At 39.7% G+C, this 22,097-nt stretch overlaps 2 protein-coding genes across 9 annotated transcripts in view; one reads left to right on the forward strand and one right to left on the reverse strand.

The window, feature by feature from the left end:
- zgc:152968 (uncharacterized protein LOC564848 homolog) overlaps nucleotides 1-3,628 on the forward strand; it is a 14,988-nt gene extending 11,360 nt beyond the window's left edge. For all 4 annotated transcript variants that reach the window (XM_042214969.1, XM_005949095.3, XM_042214967.1 and 1 more), the window contains exons 15-16: nucleotides 2,907-3,027; nucleotides 3,223-3,628. In XM_042214969.1, coding sequence (XP_042070903.1) covers nucleotides 2,907-3,027; nucleotides 3,223-3,311 — 210 coding nt within the window. In that variant the 3' untranslated portion in view covers nucleotides 3,312-3,628. The remainder of the gene's footprint in view (nucleotides 1-2,906; nucleotides 3,028-3,222) is intronic.
- LOC102290397 (UDP-glucuronosyltransferase 2A1) lies at nucleotides 3,629-18,782 on the reverse strand. Of its 5 annotated transcripts, XM_042214972.1 has the most exons (8): nucleotides 17,999-18,782; nucleotides 9,412-10,065; nucleotides 8,267-8,415; nucleotides 8,064-8,121; nucleotides 7,862-7,935; nucleotides 5,490-5,577; nucleotides 4,918-5,137; nucleotides 3,629-4,108 (listed from the first exon to the last, which is right to left on the reverse strand). In XM_042214972.1, the coding sequence occupies exons 1-8, from the start codon at nucleotides 18,714-18,716 to the stop codon at nucleotides 3,823-3,825; spliced, it is 2,247 nt and encodes a 748-aa protein (XP_042070906.1). In that variant the 5' UTR covers nucleotides 18,717-18,782; the 3' UTR covers nucleotides 3,629-3,822. The 5 variants fall into 5 exon arrangements, with proteins under 5 accessions (XP_042070906.1, XP_042070905.1, XP_005949147.1 ...); XM_042214971.1 differs by lacking the exon at nucleotides 9,412-10,065 and having other exon boundaries at nucleotides 17,999-18,776; XM_005949085.2 differs by lacking the exons at nucleotides 3,629-4,108; nucleotides 4,918-5,137; nucleotides 5,490-5,577; ... (2 more) ...; nucleotides 8,267-8,415; nucleotides 9,412-10,065 and adding exons at nucleotides 13,606-14,084; nucleotides 14,353-14,572; nucleotides 14,908-14,995; nucleotides 17,249-17,380; nucleotides 17,520-17,668 and having other exon boundaries at nucleotides 17,999-18,763.
- Nucleotides 18,783-22,097: the final 3,315 nt, after the last annotated feature.

Consider the following 22,097-nt stretch of genomic DNA (forward strand, 5'->3'; position numbering starts at 1 on the left):
GAATTGATTTCTGAGCTTTTTTTTTTATTTTAATTTTTTTATGCGCGAGTTAAATTAAAGTTGATTATGTTGATTAAGCATCACGAGACGGAGGGTGCTTAATATTTCTGAGTACTCTTTAAAATACCAGAATAGGGAGGTTGGTGCAGGTTTAAGTGTATTAGATTGATCAGTTTTGCTGAACTATGAAATATTTGGGGTGCAGTGTATGTTTTGCATACAGGTTTAACAGAATAGCTTTAGTTAAAACTTGAGTATGAACTTATACAAAATGCAGCAAGATATTAAAAAAATAGTTTTATTGATTAAGAAATACACTATCGGATTTATATCGGTATAGTTAGATATTCAAATTTATGATATCGGTATCGGACATAAAAAAAATAAAAAATAAGTGGTATCGTCCCATAAATGTGTGGCACTTGTAGGTTGCTTTGCTTTCACCCTTTTGTCCAGTTCATCCCAAACCAGCTTGATGGGGTTTAAGTCTGGAGGCTGTGCTGGCCACTCCATGTTTTCAAGCTTACAACCTTGTTCGTTCTCCTGAGGTACTTCTAGCGTAGCTTAGAACTATGTTTTGGGTCATTATCTTGCTGTAGGATGAACCCCTGACCAACTAGGCGCATACCAGAGGGTACTGCATGGTGCTGCAGAATGCTGTGGTAGCTGTTTTGGTTCTGGATGCAAAAAGTCCCAGACCTTCACACTTCCTCCATGTTTGACAGTTGATGCCACCACTGTGGAACGATCCTTGCACCTACTTAATGGTGTACAAAGATCCTGTGTGATGAAGCCAAGATTTCAAATGCATTTTCATCAATCCATTATACTTTCTTCCAGTCTTCAGTAGTCCAATGGCAGTGTTTCATGGTCCAGCCAAGCCTCTTTGTCTTATTCTGAAATCTCAGCAATGGCTTTCTTGCTGCAATTGGTCCTGTCAAACGTGCAGCTTGAAGTCTTCTCTTCACAGTTGCAACTGAGACTTAATTACTACGACCACTATTAAGCTGTGTTTGAAGCTGATGTCCTTTGAGCAGCCTATCAGCTGTTAATACTCAGAAACTTGTCCTCTGATTCAGTTGTGGCTTTGGGTCTGCTAGACCTCTTTCTGCCAGTTTTTCTCCAGTTTCTGAGTGCCTTTTGATGGTAAAGGAAACTGTACACACTGACATTTTGACTTTCCTTGCAACTTCTCTGCAGGAAAGACCTACATTTTTAAGTGTTATGATGGTCTGTCCCTCTTCCATTGTTAATTGCCTTTTTCTCACCATTTTTGTAGAAACACAGTACTTTCTGCAGCACAAAAGTGTTCAGCTGATGCTCACGAGGGTATGGTATCACAGTGTGTTCCAACACTGCTTTTATGCAGACAGGATAGTTGTAACTAATCCAGAAAAGTTGGAACACCTCTAGCTTTCAAGGCCTGATCAACCTCCACTGCTGTAGAACAGCTTTAAATTATTAACCCATTTTGTGTTCCCTGAAAAAGGCCTTTTTGTAGAACTCTGAAATGGACATTATTTTTCTTTTATCTTTTTTTTTTTTTTTTTTTTTTTTTTTTTTTTTTTTTTTTTTAAACCTTTGGCAGTTCAACACTTTTGTACCATTTCAACCTGTTCATTGGACTTGAACAACATAAATTGCAGTAAATAACAGAGAAATTTGGGTGTTCTAAACTTTTGACCAGTAATGTATTTCAAACACATAATTGACAGAGACCAACAGATATTGAAACTACACCATGGTCTGGTTGTCTTGTATACCCTAGATTTAATTTTTTGTATGACATTTGGACAAAAGGGTCCAAATGTCATAATACAGTAATCTCACTTCATTTCTCTCAGATGTCCTCCAAAAGTATTTTATTTTGACCATCTTAATTGCACTATAGTGGTCCCTCGTTTATCGCGGCAGTTACATTATAGGTGAAATCTGCGAAGTAGCCAACTTTATTTTTACAATTATTATAGATGTTTTAAGGCTGTAAAACCCCTCACTACACACTTTATACACTTTTCTCAGACAGGCATGAACATTTTCACACTTTTCTCTCTTGTTTAAACACTCTCAAAGTTCAAACCTTTGTAGAAAAATAAGTCCAGTATTATAGAATGAAACCAACGGCCCCTGCAGGTGCCTTTGACAGTGCAAAACATTTCATTGATATTATGTTTGTAAGTTTTCTCCACAGCAAACAAAGTACAGCACTTTAGTCACACTGCTATGAAATTGAATATTTATGTAAATTTGACAAGTTTTCACCAGCAGGTGGCAGCACATTACTGGAAAGTCTTAATGTAATGTAGCTACCAACCCCTCTCTTCAAGTAGAGAAAAAGTCACCATTTGCCCTGCCTTAAGCAAATCACATACAGGAATTGTTTTTGTATGAAAAGTTTCTCACAAAAAGCTACCTTAGCAAACATATATGAACTGGTAGAAACAGGAAGCAGTCTCATTAAAAAAAAGAAAAAAAACAACAACAACAAACCCTGTAAAGCTGCTCTGAAAGCTGCTCCAGTGTTATTTTCTCCTGAACGGAGCATGGTGTTCTGGCGGATCTAGTGGTGACGATGGGGCCACCAACCTGTCCCTTTGACTAGAAGGCCAGTACTTCCTCTGACTCTCCATCATATTTCCTACATCTTTCAGGGCAGAGAGCATGCTACATTGAGTCACTGCACCATTTTATGGCACAAAGTGGTATTACATGAAAGTACTGCTGGGCCCTATTTCAGCTTCAGCTTATATATCCTCTTTAAGTGTTTTGGGCAGTAAGATTCACTGGTTACTTCTCGGGATTTTGTTCATATTCTGTAGCTATAGTTCATGTTGAAAGTAAAACAGAGTAATTTATCAAGTTTGAACCAATAAGAAAAGCTTGAGATATCTTCCTGTTTACTGCAGCTGCTCCACGGGATGGTGGTGGATACATCGGTAGTCTTTCCTCACCGCCTGGGCCCTCCTCACAAACTGACCCTCAACAAGCTCACAGCTGAATACCTCAGAAGGATCATTCAAGAGAGTGGTGGGTTACCACTATGCAAATGGTTTATCTGTTACTATAATATCATTACATTCCAAATAAAGATGACTTATTAATATGACTTATAACATTAAATGCCACAGACTCATGCAGCAGATATCAGATTTATTGCTGAAGATACTGACTTCAGTTGAATAAGCTTTTTTTTTTTTTTTTTTTTTCTCCCTCCCCCCTTAGTTTGTGGCCATGACACTGCAGAAGATGCTACTGCCTGTATGGAGCTGATGCTGTGGAAAGTCAAAGAAGATGGAAAATTGAAAAAATGATGGAAATAAAATTATTCCTGTACACTTCATGTGGGGGGAGGGGGGACAAATACTAGCTGTGATTCAAATGTATTATTTTGTGTAAACCTCGTTCAGGACACGGAGGGCAGTTTGGTTTTTTGTTAGTGTGATTTATGTTAATGAGTTCTGTATGTAAAATTTCAATTTGGAGCCCATCTTCCATATATGTATAAATGTTGACCACATGTAGTGCCAAGAGGACCCACAGTGGTGACTTTTCATGAGCAGTACTCAAGTAAAGGCATAGAATGAATTTTGTGTTTTCCTTTCTTAAAAAAGCAAAACTCAACAGCCAATCAGCATTCTGTTTTTAATGTGAGATTAACTTCAGGTACACTTCTGCAAATCATTGCACCTGTCTTCAGTTAAAGCAATCAGTGGTGATGCATAAAGAATAAGATGGTGGGAAACTCAACATACATGAAAGAAAGTCTCATGTAGGTAACGAATATTGCCCCGGCACAACACTCTCAGCACCTTTTTTCAGTTGTTATTCAGCCTTCCTTTTGGTCTTTCCTCTCCTGACACAGCAGATGTGCAAACAGAAACTGCAGGTCTTGATGAAGATGAATATGAGGAGTAGAACTATGGTGAAGAAGAAGCCCAGGACATCCAGGCTGAGATATTGGTACCAGGTGAGCTCATGGGCCTGGACCCTCAAGTGCTTGGCCCCTTTGTTTCTCAGTGTGAACTCGATCCAGAATACTGCCTCTTCCAGGGGACTCATGGGTCTGTCGTGGTGGATGCTGGCCAACCGCATAGCATTTTCTTTGTACCTGTGAATGTGTATATAAATGAGAAAAAAATTGTAAAAATGAATATCATTCATTATGGGGCGATCGTGCCTCAAGAGTTGGGCGTTCGCCTAGTAATTGGAAGGTTGCCGGTTTAAGCCCCGGCTTGGACAGTCTCGGTCGTTGTGTCCTTGGGCAAGACACTTCACCCGTTGCCTACTGGTGGTGGTCAGAGGCGCCAGTGTTCGGCAGCCTCGCCTCTGTCAGTGCCCCCCAGGGTGGCTGTGGCTACAATGCAGCTTGCCATCACCAGTGTGTGAATGGATGTGTAAAGCGCTATACAAATACAGGCCATTTACCATTTCTTTGCTTTTTCATTAATGAAAAAGCCATAAAACTCCAGACCATAAAAACTCCAGAAATTTGTATACAGAGGTCATTAAAGTTCTTCTCTCACCCCACCCGGTCGCAGCAGATGGCCGCCCCTCCCTGGGCCTGGTTCTGCCAGAGGGTTCTTCCTGTTAAAAGGGAGTTTTTCCTTCCCACTGTTGCCAAAGTGCTTGCTCATAGGGGGTCATATGATTGTTGTTTTTTTCTCTGTATCTATTATGGTACAATCTATTGTACAATATAAAGCGCCTTGAGGCGACTGCTGTTGTGACTTGGCGCTATGTAAATAAAATTGAATTGAAAGTTCAGCTCAGCGGGGCTTTCTTGTGTTAGCTGGCTTCAAGAAAAAATGGTTTAAGGTAGATTCTTCACGTTTCATACTCTGAGCCTGCTACATTTTTTTCCCTTTAAAGCCTGTTTTCAGTGCCTAATTTAAAGTGCAGATAGTTCAGAGAACTCACGATTTGTCATTAATGACGGTGTTGACTGCATCTCTTAGGTCCTCAGCTGTCATGAAGTTCAAATTGAGAATAACTGCTGTTCCTTTTTCCTTCATGTGGATCATGTTGTCTGGCTGGTCACTGAACACGGGTATGCCCACCATGGGAACTCCGTGGTAGATGGCTTCATAAATCCCATTTGTGCCTCCGTGAGTGATGAAAGCTCTAGTTTTAGGGTGACCTAACACATGCCAAATAACCGTGTGACATTGAAAGTTAGTTTTTCACATGTGAAAAAAAGGAGAATTTCAAGAACCTGGAAAAAGTTTTTTGAGCCAAGATTGATTTGCACGTTCTAATACCTCTGTGCATTCAACTAATCTTTAGTGAAACCTCTTGGAGAAAAAGAATTAGCCAGGGTAGATTTGCACAGGGTAATGTAATCAAGATCACATCTGCTAGAAAAGTATATAATATAATTTCCTTTTGTTAATAAACAGAATGCTAACAACCTGCATTTAATGTTGAATGCATGTTTAATTTATGTCATTGCAGATTTAAGAAAGTCTGTGTTTGGTACCACGTTTACGTACCTAGGAGGTCATTCTGAGGGATCCAGTCATATATTCTAGTGTTGGCACTCAAGGTTTCTGGTTTTTCTCCTTTGTACCTCCACAGCACCTGTAAAAGTAACATTTCTTACTTTACATTTTTTCTTTTGTAGTATACTCACAGCCCAGTATATTTAAGTAATATATCACAACGTATTATAGAAAAACTAGAGAATGTGTAAATATCCCTGAATGCCTTTCCTTGCACCTTATTTTGGCACTCATTGCTGTCTTCTACTACTAACTTCCTGTTCGGGTGTAGAAGCTTTTATTTTGATGGGACAATTTCCTGTAAAACTGTTTTTGGCGCAGTTTTCAGCGGTAGTCACGGGAGTTTTGAAATGTGATGGCTTAACGGAGCCTATGGAGATTTCTTTTGTCATTAGCAGCCCCCTTGATAGAGGCACAAGGTATGGTTATGATATAAATGAGGACACGTTTAGATGTTTTTGTGACAGTCGCTACATTTGTTAAATGTTACGTTGAAACGAACTTCATGTTATAAGGTTTACGATTGTAAGAGTGTGGATTATTTTGCTTACACGCTGTTTCTATGTATACATCCCCAGCTCTTACGGTGAGATTGATGGTTTACTGCCATTAAACCTTCAAAACGTCATCAGTAAAGTGTCATCCTTCATTCGGGGGGGTTCGCTACAGAATGCATTTCCTGAAGAAAATGCAGTGTGAATGCTGATAGTTGAATGTTTTGAGCTGGATTGTGATGATTCCTGAATGTTAAGTAAAAAATGCTGAATGAGCTGAAGAAGAGAATTTTTCACCTGAAAATAAAAGTGCTAAACAGTTGAAAGCTGACACAGAAGAAGTTTCAAAATTGAAAGGTAGCTCAACATGTTTAAATACACATTAGAAAAAGCTGAGTAATGACAAAAGAAAATTTAGAGTCAGAAAACATCTGAATGAATATTGAAATCTGATATTCTTTAAATGACTTGGAAGTACATATGTGAAATGTCAAAAAAAAATTGAGTCAGAACAAATCTAGATGAGTGTTGACAGCTTATATTCCTTAAAAAGTAGAAGAGTGGAATTATGTATTTTAAATGTCTAAAATCAAGAATCACAAATGTGAAAAAATGTTTCTGCATCTGTGCACATATCTGTCTCTGTGTTCGTGTGTGTCTGTGTGCGTTTATGCACGTGTGTCAAAGTAATAACAGAGATATTAAATTAGGTTAGATGAGTTTAATTGTGGGTGAATCCACTACAGACAGGTAAATAGTTTCATGTCTGATCATCCAGTCAGAAAAGATGATTCTAAACTCGATCAACTGACTCCAACTGCCCAGATTTGAACCACCTGTTTGCTGTAAAGAAATCCTCCAATGAACAACAAGCTTGGATTTAACAGGCCAATCAGAATGCTCTATCCAGTTGGCCTGCACTAACTACTGGAATACTATTACTCTATAGCAAAACTAAGTCAAATCTCCCTGACCGCACCTGTTGAAAAACTGCTTCTAAATCCAAAACCGTAACTCCTATCAAAAAGACCCTTTGAACCGTGAGGACATGTCTACACAACAGTGTGTTTTTATGTTCCTGGTGTCAAAAATGGGTTCACAGGAGCAATTTAAAAAGTGGGGTCATTCCTGCTGTTGATACAAATTTCTGACAGACTGATTAATTTCTTACTTTGGACAGAAAAGCCCACAAATAGTAACTGAAAGTCGCTGCAGTAAAGGCCTGACAGAGCATTAAAAAGGAGGTAACCCACTATCTTGTGATTTTCTTGACTTCAAGACTTCAGGCTGTCATTGCCAGCAAATGGTTTTCAAACAGGTATTAGAAATGAACATTTTATTTTCATTTTTATTCAATGTAATTTGTCCAATTACTTTTGAGCCCCTGAAATGAAGGGATTGTGTGTTTTCTTTTTTCTTTTCTTTTTTTTAATGCTTTAGTTCCTCACATTTTCATACAAGGTATTTGCATTAAAGCTGAAAGTCTGCACTACAATGGCATCCGAGTTATATCATTTAAAATTACAAAAGCCAAATTAGAAAAAAGATGTCTCTGTCCAAATATTAATAGACCTAACTGTATATTGAAGCGTGAGGTTAATATGTCATTAGAAATCATCAGCTGTTGACAAAGTCAGATTTTTCACACTCTGTATTAGGAAAACAAACATAAATATTGTGGAAATAACATGGAAACTGGGCACTTGCACGTTGAAATGTCCACAGTCTGCAATGTAATTTTAAAAAACTAGTTTTTGTAGTTCTGGTAGTCAGAGGTAGAGCACTCTGAAACTGGTTATCTGAATCATGTAAAACTACTCCATGCTTTGCACAACTTTATTACAGCTGAAACAAAGATTATCCTCTGACCTTTTGTGGGATCTGAGCGAGGCCTGAGGCTATCATGTTTGCCTTCTCCTTGGTGATGTTGTTGATCAGGGATCCTGTTAGGTTTTGTATTGTTGAGTAACACAAAGAACTTTGTCTACTTGGTGTTCAATGCTTTTGCTGTGTAATTATATTGTCTTCAACGTTCCAGCGAATAGGTTCAAGCTACAAACCTATCAAGATCCTAAAGTGAAGATCACAATGCAATCTTCTCCAGAACTCTGCACAAATTCCTCCAGATCCTGTAACAAGTCAAATATTATCCCACCACCAGCCAACCAGCTGTTTTCTCATTTTTGTTCAACATTTTGATGGTATTCACTGCTCCTGGCAGGAATATTCTGTGATGTAATGATTAATCAGATGGTAATAGTTGAGTGTCCTTACCTCTGGTAAAGGTTTAGCAGGTCTGCAGTGGATCCCACCAACATATTTGAAGTTGGGGAGGAAAGGACGAGGGAATTCAAAATCCCAGTAGGTTCGGATTAACCAGATGTCTGCTTTACTCATCAACTCACAGGCACTGGTGGGAGTTCCTTTGCAGTGCATAAGTAAAGGACATTAACATATCACCAATAGTTTATGTACCTTACAGGTACCTTGGTGTTCATCTGAACAATAGACTGGACTGGACTCATAACTCAGACGCCCTCTACAGGAAAGGGCAGAGCAGGCTGTACCTGCTGCGGAGACTCAGGTCGTTTGGAGTGGAGGGCCCACTCCTGAAGACCTTCTATGACTCTGTTGTGGCTTCTGCTATCTTTTATGGTGTGGTCTGCTGGGGCGGCAGCATCTCTGCTGGGGACAGGAAGAGACTGAACAGGGTGATCCGAAGGGCCAGCTCTGTTCTAGGATGCCCTCTGGACCCAGTGGAGGTGGTGAGTGACAGGAGAACGGCGGCTAAGCTGTCATCCCTGTTGGACAACATCTCCCACCCCATGCAGCAGACTGTGACAGCACTGAGCAGCTCCTTCAGTGGGAGACTGCGGCACCCACGGTGTGGGACGGAGAGATTTCGCAGGTCTTTCCTCCCCACTGCTGTCAGACTCCATAATAAAAACTTTAACTGATCAAGCACACACATCCATACATATGCAATAATACTAAGTGCAATAATCCTTTCTGTCATCGTTGTATTTTTACTCAGTTGTATATAGTATTTGTATTGTCTATTTTTATCTTATTGTATATTTATTTTATTTTATTCTACTGTATATAGTATTTTATTCTATTCTGTACAGTTGTGTACTGTATTTATTCTTATTGTATCCTAATTTTTGCCTCATAACTTTTGCACTGTCCACTTCCTGCTGTGACAAAACAAATTTCCCACGTGTGGGACTAATAAAGGTTATCTTATCTTATCTTATCTTATCTTATCTTATCTTATCTTATCTTATCTTATCTTATCTTATCTTATCTTATCTTATCAGATTATCTTTCTTAATCAGAAAATTTTAAAACACTGTGTTTACATTATTAGCAAATTTTAAATATTTTTTTAAATCAGTGCTTCACGCCTATTTGCTCACCTTTGACATCAGAGTAATATCTGTTTAATACGTTCCAAAAAGTGTGATCAATCACAATGTCGTGGAGAGCGTAGAAGAGAAAGTTCCACACTCTCTCTGAGAAGTCCATCTTATCTGTGAGTTTGCTCATGGCACCGGGAACAAAGGATGGTGGAGCAGGCATCTGACCACAATGCCTCTCCCAGTTATTAACTGGGGAGCTGCGAAAGGACAAGACGAGTGGGATCCCCAAAATATCTGCTACTAAGTCACTGCCAGCTTTGACGGGGTCCGCCAAGAGAAGATCGTAATTTCCCTCTTTCAACTTCTTCATGATGACTTCTGATTTCACCACACCGTCCAAATACTGAAAAGAAATCTGAATGTGTGTGTTCACATATTTAACGGATCTGGTGAAGATCTCCCAGTAGTTCATATAATCCAACTCGTATAATACGAATTGGAGGAGCTCTTCCAAAAAATCTTCTATAGTCTCCAATGAGAAAGAGGCGTTGAAGGGCTCATAGTGAAAGCGGGCAGGTTCATTGGTTTTCATGTACATTGATGAGCTCGGGACCAGTACAGTTACCTGGTGTCCTCTGTCAACCAGCGTCTCTAGAACAGGCTTCATGTTTATCCAGTGGCTGCCATCAGTGTACCACACCAAAATATTTCCTCCATTTGCACACGATGTTGCACAAAGTACCAGCAGGATGCAGGCAGAGAGACGCAGATCCATGGTGTCTGAATGTCAGCAGGAAAACTACCCGTGGTCTGATTCTTTGGTGAAAGTATATCAGGAAAGATAATTATTAATTCAATAAATCTGAACTCTGACTCATATCTGTCTGTGCTATCACAATGGGTTAAAAGGTAGTCACAGTAAAGTTGACTGTACTGAGAAACAAGACTGATTTCTAACCTAGTACCCTAGGGTGGCTGCGGATGACCCAGGTCTTTCTCTGTCTGCCTCTGGTTCCGGGAGGCATTATTAATTAAGTATAATATTAAGTATATCTTGTGACACATGCACAACACAGCAGGATTGTTGATGTGTGTAGGATTGCTGTATGACACTTCAGCTCACCTCATTATATACTCTACCTTTAACTCTTGTGCCCATGGGCTTTATGTCAGAACTTGTTGGTGTGGAAAAAGATGTCTGAAGTTTGATTTTTGTTTTAATCAGTTTGCAATGAAAACATATGTTTACCTTTGTAGTTTTAAACCATTCATGGTTTGGAGTTATCCAGAGTAACGGTCAACTCGAGTCAGCTAATTCTATATGACACCTTGGATTAAACCTGAAAATGATGTCATTGACTATAGCACCAGGTAATGTGATAATATACCCCTCATCTTTCTCTGTGCACTACATAAACTATACCAACTCGCTCTGTCACTACAGAAGTGTGGCAGAAGTCTGAAAATTTTTCTGTCTATTGAAAATTTGGTCAACACCAAGTGCAAGGTTTAGTCAGTATTTCAAAGATGGTAAGGTTTTGCTTTATAACGCATATTATGCAGCTCTGCTTAGAACCCGTGTGACAACTTACTTGGCCAGATTTTCAGGTGTTAGTGAGGAGGGTGTGAAGGGTCACCATGGTTCTCTAAGAGATGTCCAGGAGATGCTGTTGGGCTTCAGAAATGCTGACACAATTCTAATTGGACACTGCCTGGAAACAGACCTCTGTTTACTCAAGGTGACTTCTTGACTTCCTTTTTTAAAAATGTATTCTTTTTTCTTTTTAAGTTTTTCACAGCTTATTTCACATCTTCCAGTTGCAGTCCTCAGTAGACTTTAATGTGCAAATAATTAACACAAAATCATCTGGATGTCTGTTTTGAACCAGAACCATGGAAGGCGTTTGTAAAATGAAGTACAAAACATCTGATTGGTTGTGAACATACCATTTGGGACCTTTTTGTTTTTTGTTACACTTATTTTTTTAAATGTTATGTTTTCTATTTATCATATACTCAAAGTATTCAACAGGATTCGCCTAGAAATTTTGCAGCTTATACAAGTTCACGGCAACGGGTATTGAATCCCAATAATCAGACCCCTATGAGCAGCACATGGGGACTGCAAGGACTTCCTTTGTCTTTTTAGATTAATCAATGAAAGATTTTTAAAACACGCATTTTTACCCCAGTGCCCTCAGCATTAAGGTCAGAGGTCAGCTGTTGTGAAAATACAAAAATGTTAGCTATACAAACTTCTGAGGCATTCGATTTGATGAGATACTATACACCACTGTGTCTTCTTAAAAAACTACCAGTTTTAGAACACCCCAATTATTCCAGTTTTCTATTGAAAATCATGCTGTTTAATGTCACATTGCAGTCTGAAATGAAAGCATAGTAGAAACAAACAATTGAAGTCAAAAAAGAGATCAAGGGAAACCTTTCTTCCTTTTTTTTTTAACCTTTGGCAGTTCAACACTTACCTTTGTACCATTTCAACCTATTCATTGGATTTGAATTACATAAATTGGAATAAATAGCTGGACAATTGAGGTGTTTCAAAACTTTTGATGGGTAGTGTCCCATATAGAAAAGATATATATAAATCTTATAAAGTTTGTATCTGTCTTGTGTGAAACTTGTATGAAAAGCATACAAGAGTGAAAACAGATATAAGATGCCTTGAAAAATTATATAAATGAAACTTGTATGTTTTGGATACTTACTAAACCAATATAACATATAAATCATATACGTTTTTACTATTTCTTTTCCATATGGTGTATTTCAAACACATAGTTGACAGAGACCAACAGATATTGAAAATTCGTCATGGTCTGCTTGTCTTGTCTTGTATACCCTGAATTTAATTTGTCATAAGTCATTTTTGGACAAAAGGGTTGAAATGTCATGATACAGTAATCTCACTTTATTTCTCTCTGATGTCCTCTAAAAGTATTTTATTTTTTCCATCTTAATTATACTATTTGTAATTACCTGAACCAAATTTTTATCTAAAGCTTTTACCACCAGGTGGCAGCACATTACCGTAAAGTCTCAGTGTAATGTAACTACCAATCCCTGTCTTGAAGTAGAAATAAAAAGTCACTATTTGCTGTGACCTAATTAAGCAAATCACATACAGCAATTGTTTTGTATATAAAGTCTCTCACAAAAAGCTACCTTAGAAAACATATATGAACAGTTATTAACAGGTAGCAGTCAAAAAAGATCTATTATTCAAGGATCATTGATTCATTTTATTCTTGAAGAGCTGTGTGCAGTGATGGAAAGCTGCTCCAGTGTTATTTTCTCCTGAACTGAACATGGTGTCGTTCTGGGAGGATCTAGTGGTGATGACGGGGCCACCATCAAGGTGTTTCATCCACTGTTTGCTGTCCCTTTGAATAGAAGGCCAGTACTTCTTCTGACTCTCCATTATATTTCCTACACCTTTCAGGGCAGAGAGCATGCTACATTGAGTCACTCACCAATAAAAGATTATTTTTATACCCCTTAGTTTGTGGCCATGACACTGCAGAAGATGCTACTGCCTGTATGGAGCTGATGCTGTGGAAAGTTAAAGAAGATGGAAAATTGAAAAAATGATGGAAATAAAATTATTCCTGTACAGTTCATGTGGGGGGAGGGGGGACAAATACTAGCTGTGATTCAAATGTATTATTTTGTGTAAACCTCGTTCAGGACACGGAGGGCAGTTTGGTTTTTGTTAATATAAATGGCCTGTATTTGTATAGTGCTTTACTAGTCCCTAAGGACCCCAAAGCGCTTTACACATCCAGTCATCCACCCCTTCACGCACACATTCACACACTGGTGATGGCAAACTACATTGTAGCCACAGCCACCCTGGGGCGCACTGACAAGGGCGAGGCTGCCGGACATTGGCGACACCGGGCCCTCTGACCACCACCAGTAGGCAACGGGTGAAGCGTCTTGCCCAAAGACACAACAACCAAAACTGTCCCAGCCAGGGCTCGAACCGGCAACCTTCCAATTACAAGATGACCTCCCAACTCTTGAGCCACAATCACATTAACATTTATGTTAATGAGTTCTGTATGTTAAAGTTCAATTTGGAGCCCATCTTCCATATATGTATAAATGTTGACCACATGTAGTGCCAAGAGGACCCACAGTGGTGACTTTTCATGAGCAGTACTTAAGTAAAGGCATAGAATGAATTTTGTGTTTTCCTTTCTTAAAAAAGCAAAACTCAACAGCCAATCAGCATTCTGTTTTTAATGTGAGATTAACTTCAGGTACACTTCTGCAAATCGTTACACCTGTCTTCAGTTAAAGCAATCAGTGGTGATGCATAAAGAATAAGATGGTGGGAAACTCAACATACATGAAAGAAAGTCTCATGTAGGTAACGAATATTGCCCCGGCACAACACACTCAGCACCTTTTTCAGTTGTTATTCAGCTTTCCTTTTGGTCTTTCCTCTCCTGACACAGCACCTGTGCAGACAGAAACTGCAGGTCTTTATGAAGATGAATATGAGGAGTAGAGCTATAGTGAGGATGAAGTCCAGGACATCCAGGCTGTGATACTGGTACCAGGTGAGCTCATGGGCCTGGACCCTCAAATGCTTGGCCCCTTTGTTTTTCAGTGTGAACTCAATCCAGAATACTGCCTCTTCCAAAGCACTCATGGGTCTGTCGTGGTGGATGCTGGCCAACCGCATAGCATTTTCTTTGTACCTGTGAATGTGTATATAAATGAGAGAAAAAAAAATTGTAAAAATGAATATCATGCAGTATTAATCAAAAAGCTATGAGACCATAAAAAATTGTTTACACAGGTCATTAAAGTTCAGCTCAGCAAGGCTTTCTTGTGTTAGCTGGCTCCAAGAAAAAGGGGTTCAAGGTAAATTCTTCACGTTTCATACTCTGACCCTGCTACATTTTTTTCCCTTTAAAGCCTGTTTCCAGTGCCTAATTTAAAGTGCAGATAGTTCAGAGAACTCACGATTTATCATCGATGACTGTGTTGACTGCATCTCTTAGATCCTCAGCTGTCACGTAGTTCAAATTGAGAATAACTGCAGCTCCTTTTTCCTTCATATGGATCATGTTGTCTGGCTGATCAAGAAACATGGGTATGCCCACCATGGGTACTCCGTGGTAGATGGCTTCATAAATCCCATTTGTGCCTCCATGAGTGATGAAAGCTCTAGCTTTAGGGTGACCTAACACATGCCAAATAACCATGTGACATTGAAAGTTAGTTTTTCACGTGAACAACAGGAGAATTTCAATAACCCGGCATAAGTGCTGAGTTGAAATTGATTTGCACGTTCTAATACTTATGTGCATTCAACTAATCTTTTAGTGCAACAGATTAGATTTGCACAGGGTGCAATACTATCAATCAAGATCAAATCTGTTAGAAAAGTATAATTGATCAATTTTTCCTTTTGTTAATAAACAGAATGCTCACAGCTTGCATTTCATGTTGAATGTGCGTTTAATTTATGTCATTGCAGTTTTAAGAAAATCTGTGTTTAGTGCCAAGTTTACGTACCCAGGAGGTCGTTCTGAGGGATCCAGTCATATATTCTAGTGTTGGCACTCAAGGTTTCTGGTTTTTCTCCTATGTACCTCCACACCACCTATAAAAGGTAACATATTTCTTAGCTTACATGATTTGTTTGTTTTCTGTTGTAGTATACTTACAGCCACACTTTAGGCAATATATCACAAAATATTATGGGAAAATAGAACTGCAGTATGTGTTTCTAGTCAGCTGTTTTCTACCTGTCATCTAAAGCTGCATAATCGGAGTGATTTGGGTATAAAACTCTTTGAATGCTAATTTTAGATTTTATTTTAAAGTTAGATTTATATATATGTATTTACAAGATTGATGCAAGTTTTTTTTTTCTTTTTACCTGTTTACTGAAACCTGTTCTATTTGTAGTTATATCATTTACATCGACATAATCTGTAGACTCTCAGATAGGTATCTACATTCAAATTGGATGAAGGTTTTAGGAGTAGGGATGGGTACCGGTGTCCGGTGCCATGATGGCACCGGTTCTGACATAAACGGTAGTAACCAGACCGAAAAGCAGCGCACATTTCGGTGCTTTATTTCGGTGCTTTTTTTTCCTGAGCTGTGATACACTTCTAGCCAATCATTTTACGTTTCCGAGGATAGTAGGCGGGGCCAGGTACGTACGTTCTGTTAGAGCAGAGCTACAGATTAAAAATGTCCAAGGCGAAGCGGTCAAAAGTCTGGCTGTACTTCACAGCAAAAGATGCAAACTCAGCAGCAACAAGTGCTTTAAGCTGATACTGTGATACTGTCAAAGGAGGTAACACCTCGAATCCGATGAAACACCTGGCGACGCATAGCGTTTTTTTAAAAGCCGAGAAATGCGCCGTATTTGATAGCTTGCTGCGAGACCTCACACCGAGCACATCTACTGCGGGTGGGTTGCCTGTTATGCAACATCCCCCAAAAACACGAAGAGGAGAGTCCTGGCCCCTAGCCCTGCCAGTGTAGCAGAAATGATGACGGATGATGGTGGCAGCAGCAGCCGTTCTTCTCTGCGTGAGTAGCTTAATGTTGTTGTATACGTTGAGTAGGCTAACCACGTTATTACATTAATGCATGTAAGGTGAACTAGCAAACATCATCATAGCTACATGCGGCTGTCTCTTGTTTGATGGCAGATACTCCCTTCACCCTGGCTCAAAAAGGCTAAAATGACCAAAGAAAAAGTGGAAAACAGTTAAACATGAGAGGTTTAGGACAAAGTTTGTGTTTTTTCCATTGTTTAAGCACTGCTTCCAGCCAAGAGTGATACCATATATGCCCCATAGCTGCAGAAAAGGCTAACATTGTTATCTTTTTACAAAAAACAGCTGAACATGAGAGGTTTTTGGACCAATTTTGTGTTCTCCATTCTTTAAGCACCGGTTCGAGCACCGTTTGAGCACCGGCACCGTTTCAAAAGTACCGATTTGGCACCGGTATCGGATAAAACCTAAACGATACCCATCCCTATTTAGGAGTGTTTAGCTCCTTAACATGTGCCATGCTCTTTTTTTAAGGGGACCAAAAGTAATTGGACTAAAGGGCCATTTCATCATCAGGTGTGGGCAATTCCTTTGTTATGTCATTATCAATTAAGCAGATAAAAGGCCTGGAGTTAAATTTAAGGGTGGTGCTTGCATTTAGAAGATTTTGCTGTGAACAGTCAAAGGAATTGTCACGGTCCCGGTGTCTCTCTGGCTGGCCCACACTGGTTACAGGTTGGGTTTTTGTTTCTCTCTCTCTTTCCTCCCTACTGTCTCCTGCTTGCCTGGGCAGAGTTCAGAGTTACTGGGCTCTTGCCTTTGGCTCGCACCTTTCACACCTGGGTTTATTGCCACCACCTCCTGCTGATCTGTCCTGATCACTCTGGCGCTATTTAAGGGTAGGGCTCTGAGCACCTCATCGCTGAAACGTTGAACCCGCATAGTTCATGCTCTCTGCTCTGTTTTAAAGTTGTCTGTCTTTAACTAACCGTTGTTTCTTTAAATAGATTTCCCGGACCTGTTGGTGGACCCTTCCTGAGATTCCTGTGTGTGGCAGCGTGAGTGGAATTTGAGAGTGAGTGGTAGAAAAGGAGCGAGTGTGAGTGGAGTTTGAGCGGCAGTGCGTGATGGATGTAAAATTGGAGATGGCTGATTCTCACAAAGAACATGCAGCCTAAAATGTCCAAAGTCTGCAATCTCATTAAAACATGTAGTTTTGGTAGTTCTGGTTTTCAGAAGTAGAGCACTCTGAAACTGGTTATCTAAATCATGAAAAACTACTCCATGCTTTCAGGGTTTGAACAAACTGATTACAGTTGGCACAAAGATTATCCTCTGACTTTTTGTGGGATCTGAGCGAGGCCTGAGGCTATCATGTTTGCCTTCTCCTTGGTGACGTTGTAGATTACGGATCCTAAAGTGAAGATCACAATGCCATCATCTCCAGAACTCTGCACAAATTCCTCCAGATCCTGTAACAAGTCAAATATTATCCCACCACCAGCCAACCAGCTGTTTTCTCATTGCAACATTTTGATGGCTTCACTGCTCCTGGCAGGAATATTCTGTGATGTAATGATTAATCAAATGGTAATAGTTGAGTGTCCTTACCCCTGGTAGAGGTTTAGCAGGTCTGCAGTGGATCCCACCAACATATTTGAAGTTGGGGGGGAAAGGACGAGGGAATTCAAAATCCCAGTAGGTTCGGATTAACCAGATGTCTGCTTTACTCATCAACTCACAGGCACTGGTGGGAGTTCCTGTTGCAATGCATAAGTAATGGACATCAATGTATCACCAATAGTTTATACAAGGCATCATATTTTCTTAATCAGATCTGATGGGATATTAAAAAAAACTGCGTTTGCATTATTAGCAGATTTCAAATAGTTTTTTTAAATCAGCCTATTTGCTCACCTTTGACATCAGAGTAATATCTGTCTAATACGTTCCAAAAACATTAACATATCACCAATAGTTTATGCAAGAGATCATATTTTCTTAATCAGAAAATTTAAAAAAAACTGTGTTTACATTATTAGCAAATTTTAAATATTTTTTAAATCAGTGCTTCACGCCTATTTGCTCACCTTTGACATCAGAGTAATATCTGTCTAATACGTTCCAAAAAGTGTGATCAATCATGATGTCTTGGAGAGCGTAGAAGAGAAAGTTCCACACTCTCTCTGAGAAGTCCATCTTATCTGTGAGTTTGCTCATGGCACCGGGAACAAAGGATGGTGGAGCAGGCATCTGACCACAATGCCTCTCCCAGTTATTAGCTAAGGAGAAGCGCAAGGAGAAGATGAGTGGGATCCCCAAAATATCTGCTACTAAGTCACTGCCAGCTTTCCAGGGGTCAGCCAAGAGAAGGTCATAATTTCCCTCTTTCAACTTCTTCATAATGGCTTCTGATTTCACCACACCGTCCAAATACCGGATATTGTACTGAAGGTTTGTCTTTGAAATGTTAATGTATCTGATGTAGATCTTCCAGTAATTCATATAATCCATCTCGTATATGGAGAATTGGAGGAAGTCTTCTAGAAGCTTCTTATAAGCCTCCAATGAGAAAGAGACATTGAAGGGCTCATAGTGAAAGCGGGTGGGTTCATTGGTGTTCATGTATACTGACGAGCTCGGAATCAGTACAGTTACCTTGTGTCCCCTGTCAACCAGCGTCTCCAGAACAGGTTTCATGTTTATCCAGTGGCTGGCATCGGCGTACCACACCAAAATATTTCCTCCATTTGCACACGATGTTGCACAAAGTACCATCAGGACGCAGGCAGAGAGACGCAGCTCCATGGTGTCTGAATGTCAGCAGGATAACCAGCTGTGGTCTGATCCTTTGTAGAAGTATCACAGGAAAGATAATTATTAACTCAAAGGCAAACTTCACGTTTATGGGAATAAAGTTTATTGGAATAAAGTTCATGGGAATAAAGTTGACAGGACTGAAAAAAGCAGGACTGAACCGGTATGAGAAATCCACTAAGAAATTATTAAAAATGTCAGAGCTCGTTAACGTTAGTCGGGTAGAGACGGAGTGAAGTAATGCAAAACAATGGTCATTTCAACTGTATAGGCTTGTACACTGTTGCATAATCTGAGGAGGACCAAAATATTTCCCCTGTTTGCACTCCATATCACACAAAGTACCAACAGGATGCAGGCAGAGAGATGCAGCTCCATGGTGTCTGAATGTCAGCAGGATCATCAGCTGTGGTCTGATCCTTTGGTGAAAGTATTTTATGAAAGATAATTCTGAACTCAGTTAAGATGAACATTTACTCAATTCTGTCTGTGATTGTGTCTCTGAAGGTTCTCAGTCATCCAGGTCATCGTAGTCAAAGGAGCTTGCAAAGAAAAGTGTCTGGACTTCTTTAAGTTGCTTGAAGACGTTTCACCTCTCATCCACGAAGCTTCTTCCATTCTAAGGTCAAATGGTGGAGAGTCTCAGATTTAAACCTAGTGGAAGTATCCCCCCACAGAGGGACAAAAGGACCCCCTGATGATCCTCTAATCCCCTTAGCCAAGGTGTGAAACTGGGTGTGGGTCCCAATCAGCCAGGATTTCGGGTGAGCTCATTGTGAAACCTGGCCCCACCTTATCATGCAAATTCCTGAGGTCAGATGACCCAGGATGTGAGTCGGCGTTAAGGTGTCTGGGGAGGGAACTCAAAACTGGATTATAGATGGCAGACAGTTGGTCTGCCATCTATCTTGGCTCAGGCGATTAGAGGATCTTCGTTAGTTGCTTCACTCAACAGCCCGACTTTAGATGAATGATTCTGACAATCTAAATTTTCTTTCTTATTGAATGCACCTGCTGTGGAAAGTCGTACAAGGACTGTGCATGGACTTCCCCTGTACAGAAGGCGACTACAAATGTTACCCAGGCTTAATACACAGAAAAAATTATCCCTGTTGTCTTTGCTCAATGATTGGTTTAAGTGTTGACAATCCAAATTGCTGGCATTGCATCTTTCAACGTGTTTATGGGTAGATCTGAATGCACCAGGTTTAAGTGCAGCCACTCAGCCTCTACTCAAGGTGGTCATAGAACCAGGTGCAGATGGTCACTAGTTAATCTGGTAGTCGTATGGCACTTGGCCACAGGTGGTAGTAGTGGACTAAACTCCATTTGAGACTGCCCCAGCTGCTATGTGATACGTCAGTAGATCAGCTACAAATTGAAGATCATATGCAAGTTTTGGAAATTAAACTGTGAATATTCTTAACTTGGCTTTAAAACTAAAAATCTCTAAATCTCTAACCTCAAAACTAAAAACTAAAAAAAACACATGGCAAACCACCCGACAAATAAATACATAAACCCATTTCTTTGACCGTCACCAGTTAATTTACAATGCCAATTAATCTAGAACACCGGCCCTATTTCAACTTCAGCTGACAGTATCTCACTGTATATATTTTTTTAATGGAACAACACTGAAGATATGACACTTTGATACAATGCAAAGTAGTCAGTGTAGAGCTTGTTCAACAGTGTAAATTTGCTGTCACCTTTATATAACTCAACACACAGCCATTAGTGCCTAAACCCATGGCAACAAAAGTGAGTACACCCCAAATTGTACCCAATTAGCTATTTTCCTTTCCAGGTTTCATGTGACCTGTTAGTGTTACAATGTCTCAGGTGCAAATGGTGAACATGTGTGTGGGTGTTATTGCTCTCATACTCTCTCATACTGGTCACTGGAAGTCTAACATGGCACAACATGGCAAAGACTTCTCTGAGGATCTGAAAAAAAAAGAATTGTTACTCTACATAAAGATGGCCTAGACTATAAGAATATTTCCAACACCCTGAAACTGAGAAGCAGCACAGTGGTCAAGACCATAAGGCAGTTTAAGAGTACAGGTTCCACCCAGAACAAACCTCACCATGGTTAACCAAAGAAGTTGAGTGCATGTGCTCAGCATCATATCTAGAGGTTGCCTTTAGAAAATAGCTGTATGAGTGCTGTCAGCATTGCTGTAGAGGTTGAAGGCATGGAGGGTCAGCCTGTCAGTGTTCAGACCACATGCCACACACTGCATCAAATGGTCATTGTCCGAGAAGGAAGCCTCTTCTAAAGATAATGCACAACAAAGCCTGCAAACAGTTTGCTGAAGAAAAGCAGGCTAAGAGCATGGATTACCTGTGATCTGATGAAACCAAGACAAACTTATTTGGTTCAGATGGTGTCAGGGGTGTGTGGCAGAAACTAGGTGAGGAGTACAAAGACAGTGTGGCTTGCCTCCAGTCAAGCATGGTGGTGGGATGCCATTGTTTGGGGCTGCAAGAGTGCTGCTGGCACTGAGGAGCTACAGTTAATTGAGGTAACCATGAATGCTAATGTACTGTGACATACTGAAGCAGAGAATGATTCCCCCCCAAAACAGTGCCCTGTTAAATAAACTGAGGTTAAAGATACTTGACTGCCCAACCATGTCTACAATCTTAAACCCTATTGAACATCTGTGGGGCATCCTCAAATGGGAGGTGGAGGAGCACAAGGTCTCTAACATCTACCAGCTCCATGATGTCATAATGGAGGAGTGGAAGCGGACTCCAGTTTAGTTCCAGTTTAGACATCAATGGCTGTATGTTGAGTTATTTTGAGCAAATTTATACTGTTATACAAGCTGTACACTGACTACTTTACATTGTGTCAAAGTGTCATATCTTTAGTGTTGTACCCATGAAAACATATAATAAAATTTAAAAAATGAGAGGGGTGTACTCACTTTTGTGAGATACTGTATATAGCCACGTTACATTACATCGTGTTCAGGACGTGATAGCATGTAGTGGTTGCTTTTTCATATTAATATTAATTTTCATATTAATTTTTTTATCTTTTCATATTCTGAACTATCGTCAAAAAAATGAGTTTTAGGACACCGCAGCACTTTAAGTAAAAACTTATTCCTGTACTTTTCAACATGTTCATACAAAGGAAATGTTTACGAAATTTTGTCATCCAAATGTATCAGCTTGTATCAACCTCTTTCATAACATGATTTAGTGTTTTTTTTGTTTTTCCTCATAATTCATAATAACATAATTTATGTAAAATTTTAATTTGAACCTTTTATATCTATATGACTTTTGATGGCAAGGATGTATGCCTAGATTACTAAAAGAGAAACTTGTGTTACTCAGCTAAAGGCATAGAAT

Source organism: Haplochromis burtoni, unplaced genomic scaffold, assembly GCF_018398535.1.
Source record: "Haplochromis burtoni strain Fernald_Lab_line unplaced genomic scaffold, NCSU_Asbu1 Contig_634, whole genome shotgun sequence".
NCBI classification, from domain to species: Eukaryota; Metazoa; Chordata; class Actinopteri; order Cichliformes; family Cichlidae; genus Haplochromis; species Haplochromis burtoni.

What these genes read in the sequence shown, in the direction of transcription:
- LOC102290397 (XM_042214972.1), bottom strand. Translation starts at nt 18,716, where the DNA reads ATGGAGCTGCGTCTCTCTGCCTGCGTCCTGATGGTACTTTGTGCAACA. An exon ending in ATATTACTCTGATGTCAAAG is followed by an intron (nt 10,066 to 17,998) that starts GTGAGCAAATAG and finishes GTGCAAATGGAG; the next exon opens with GAAATATTTTGGTGTGGTAC. An exon ending in CATTGTGATCTTCACTTTAG is followed by an intron (nt 7,936 to 8,063) that starts GATCTTGATAGG and finishes AAAACCTAACAG; the next exon opens with GATCCCTGATCAACAACATC.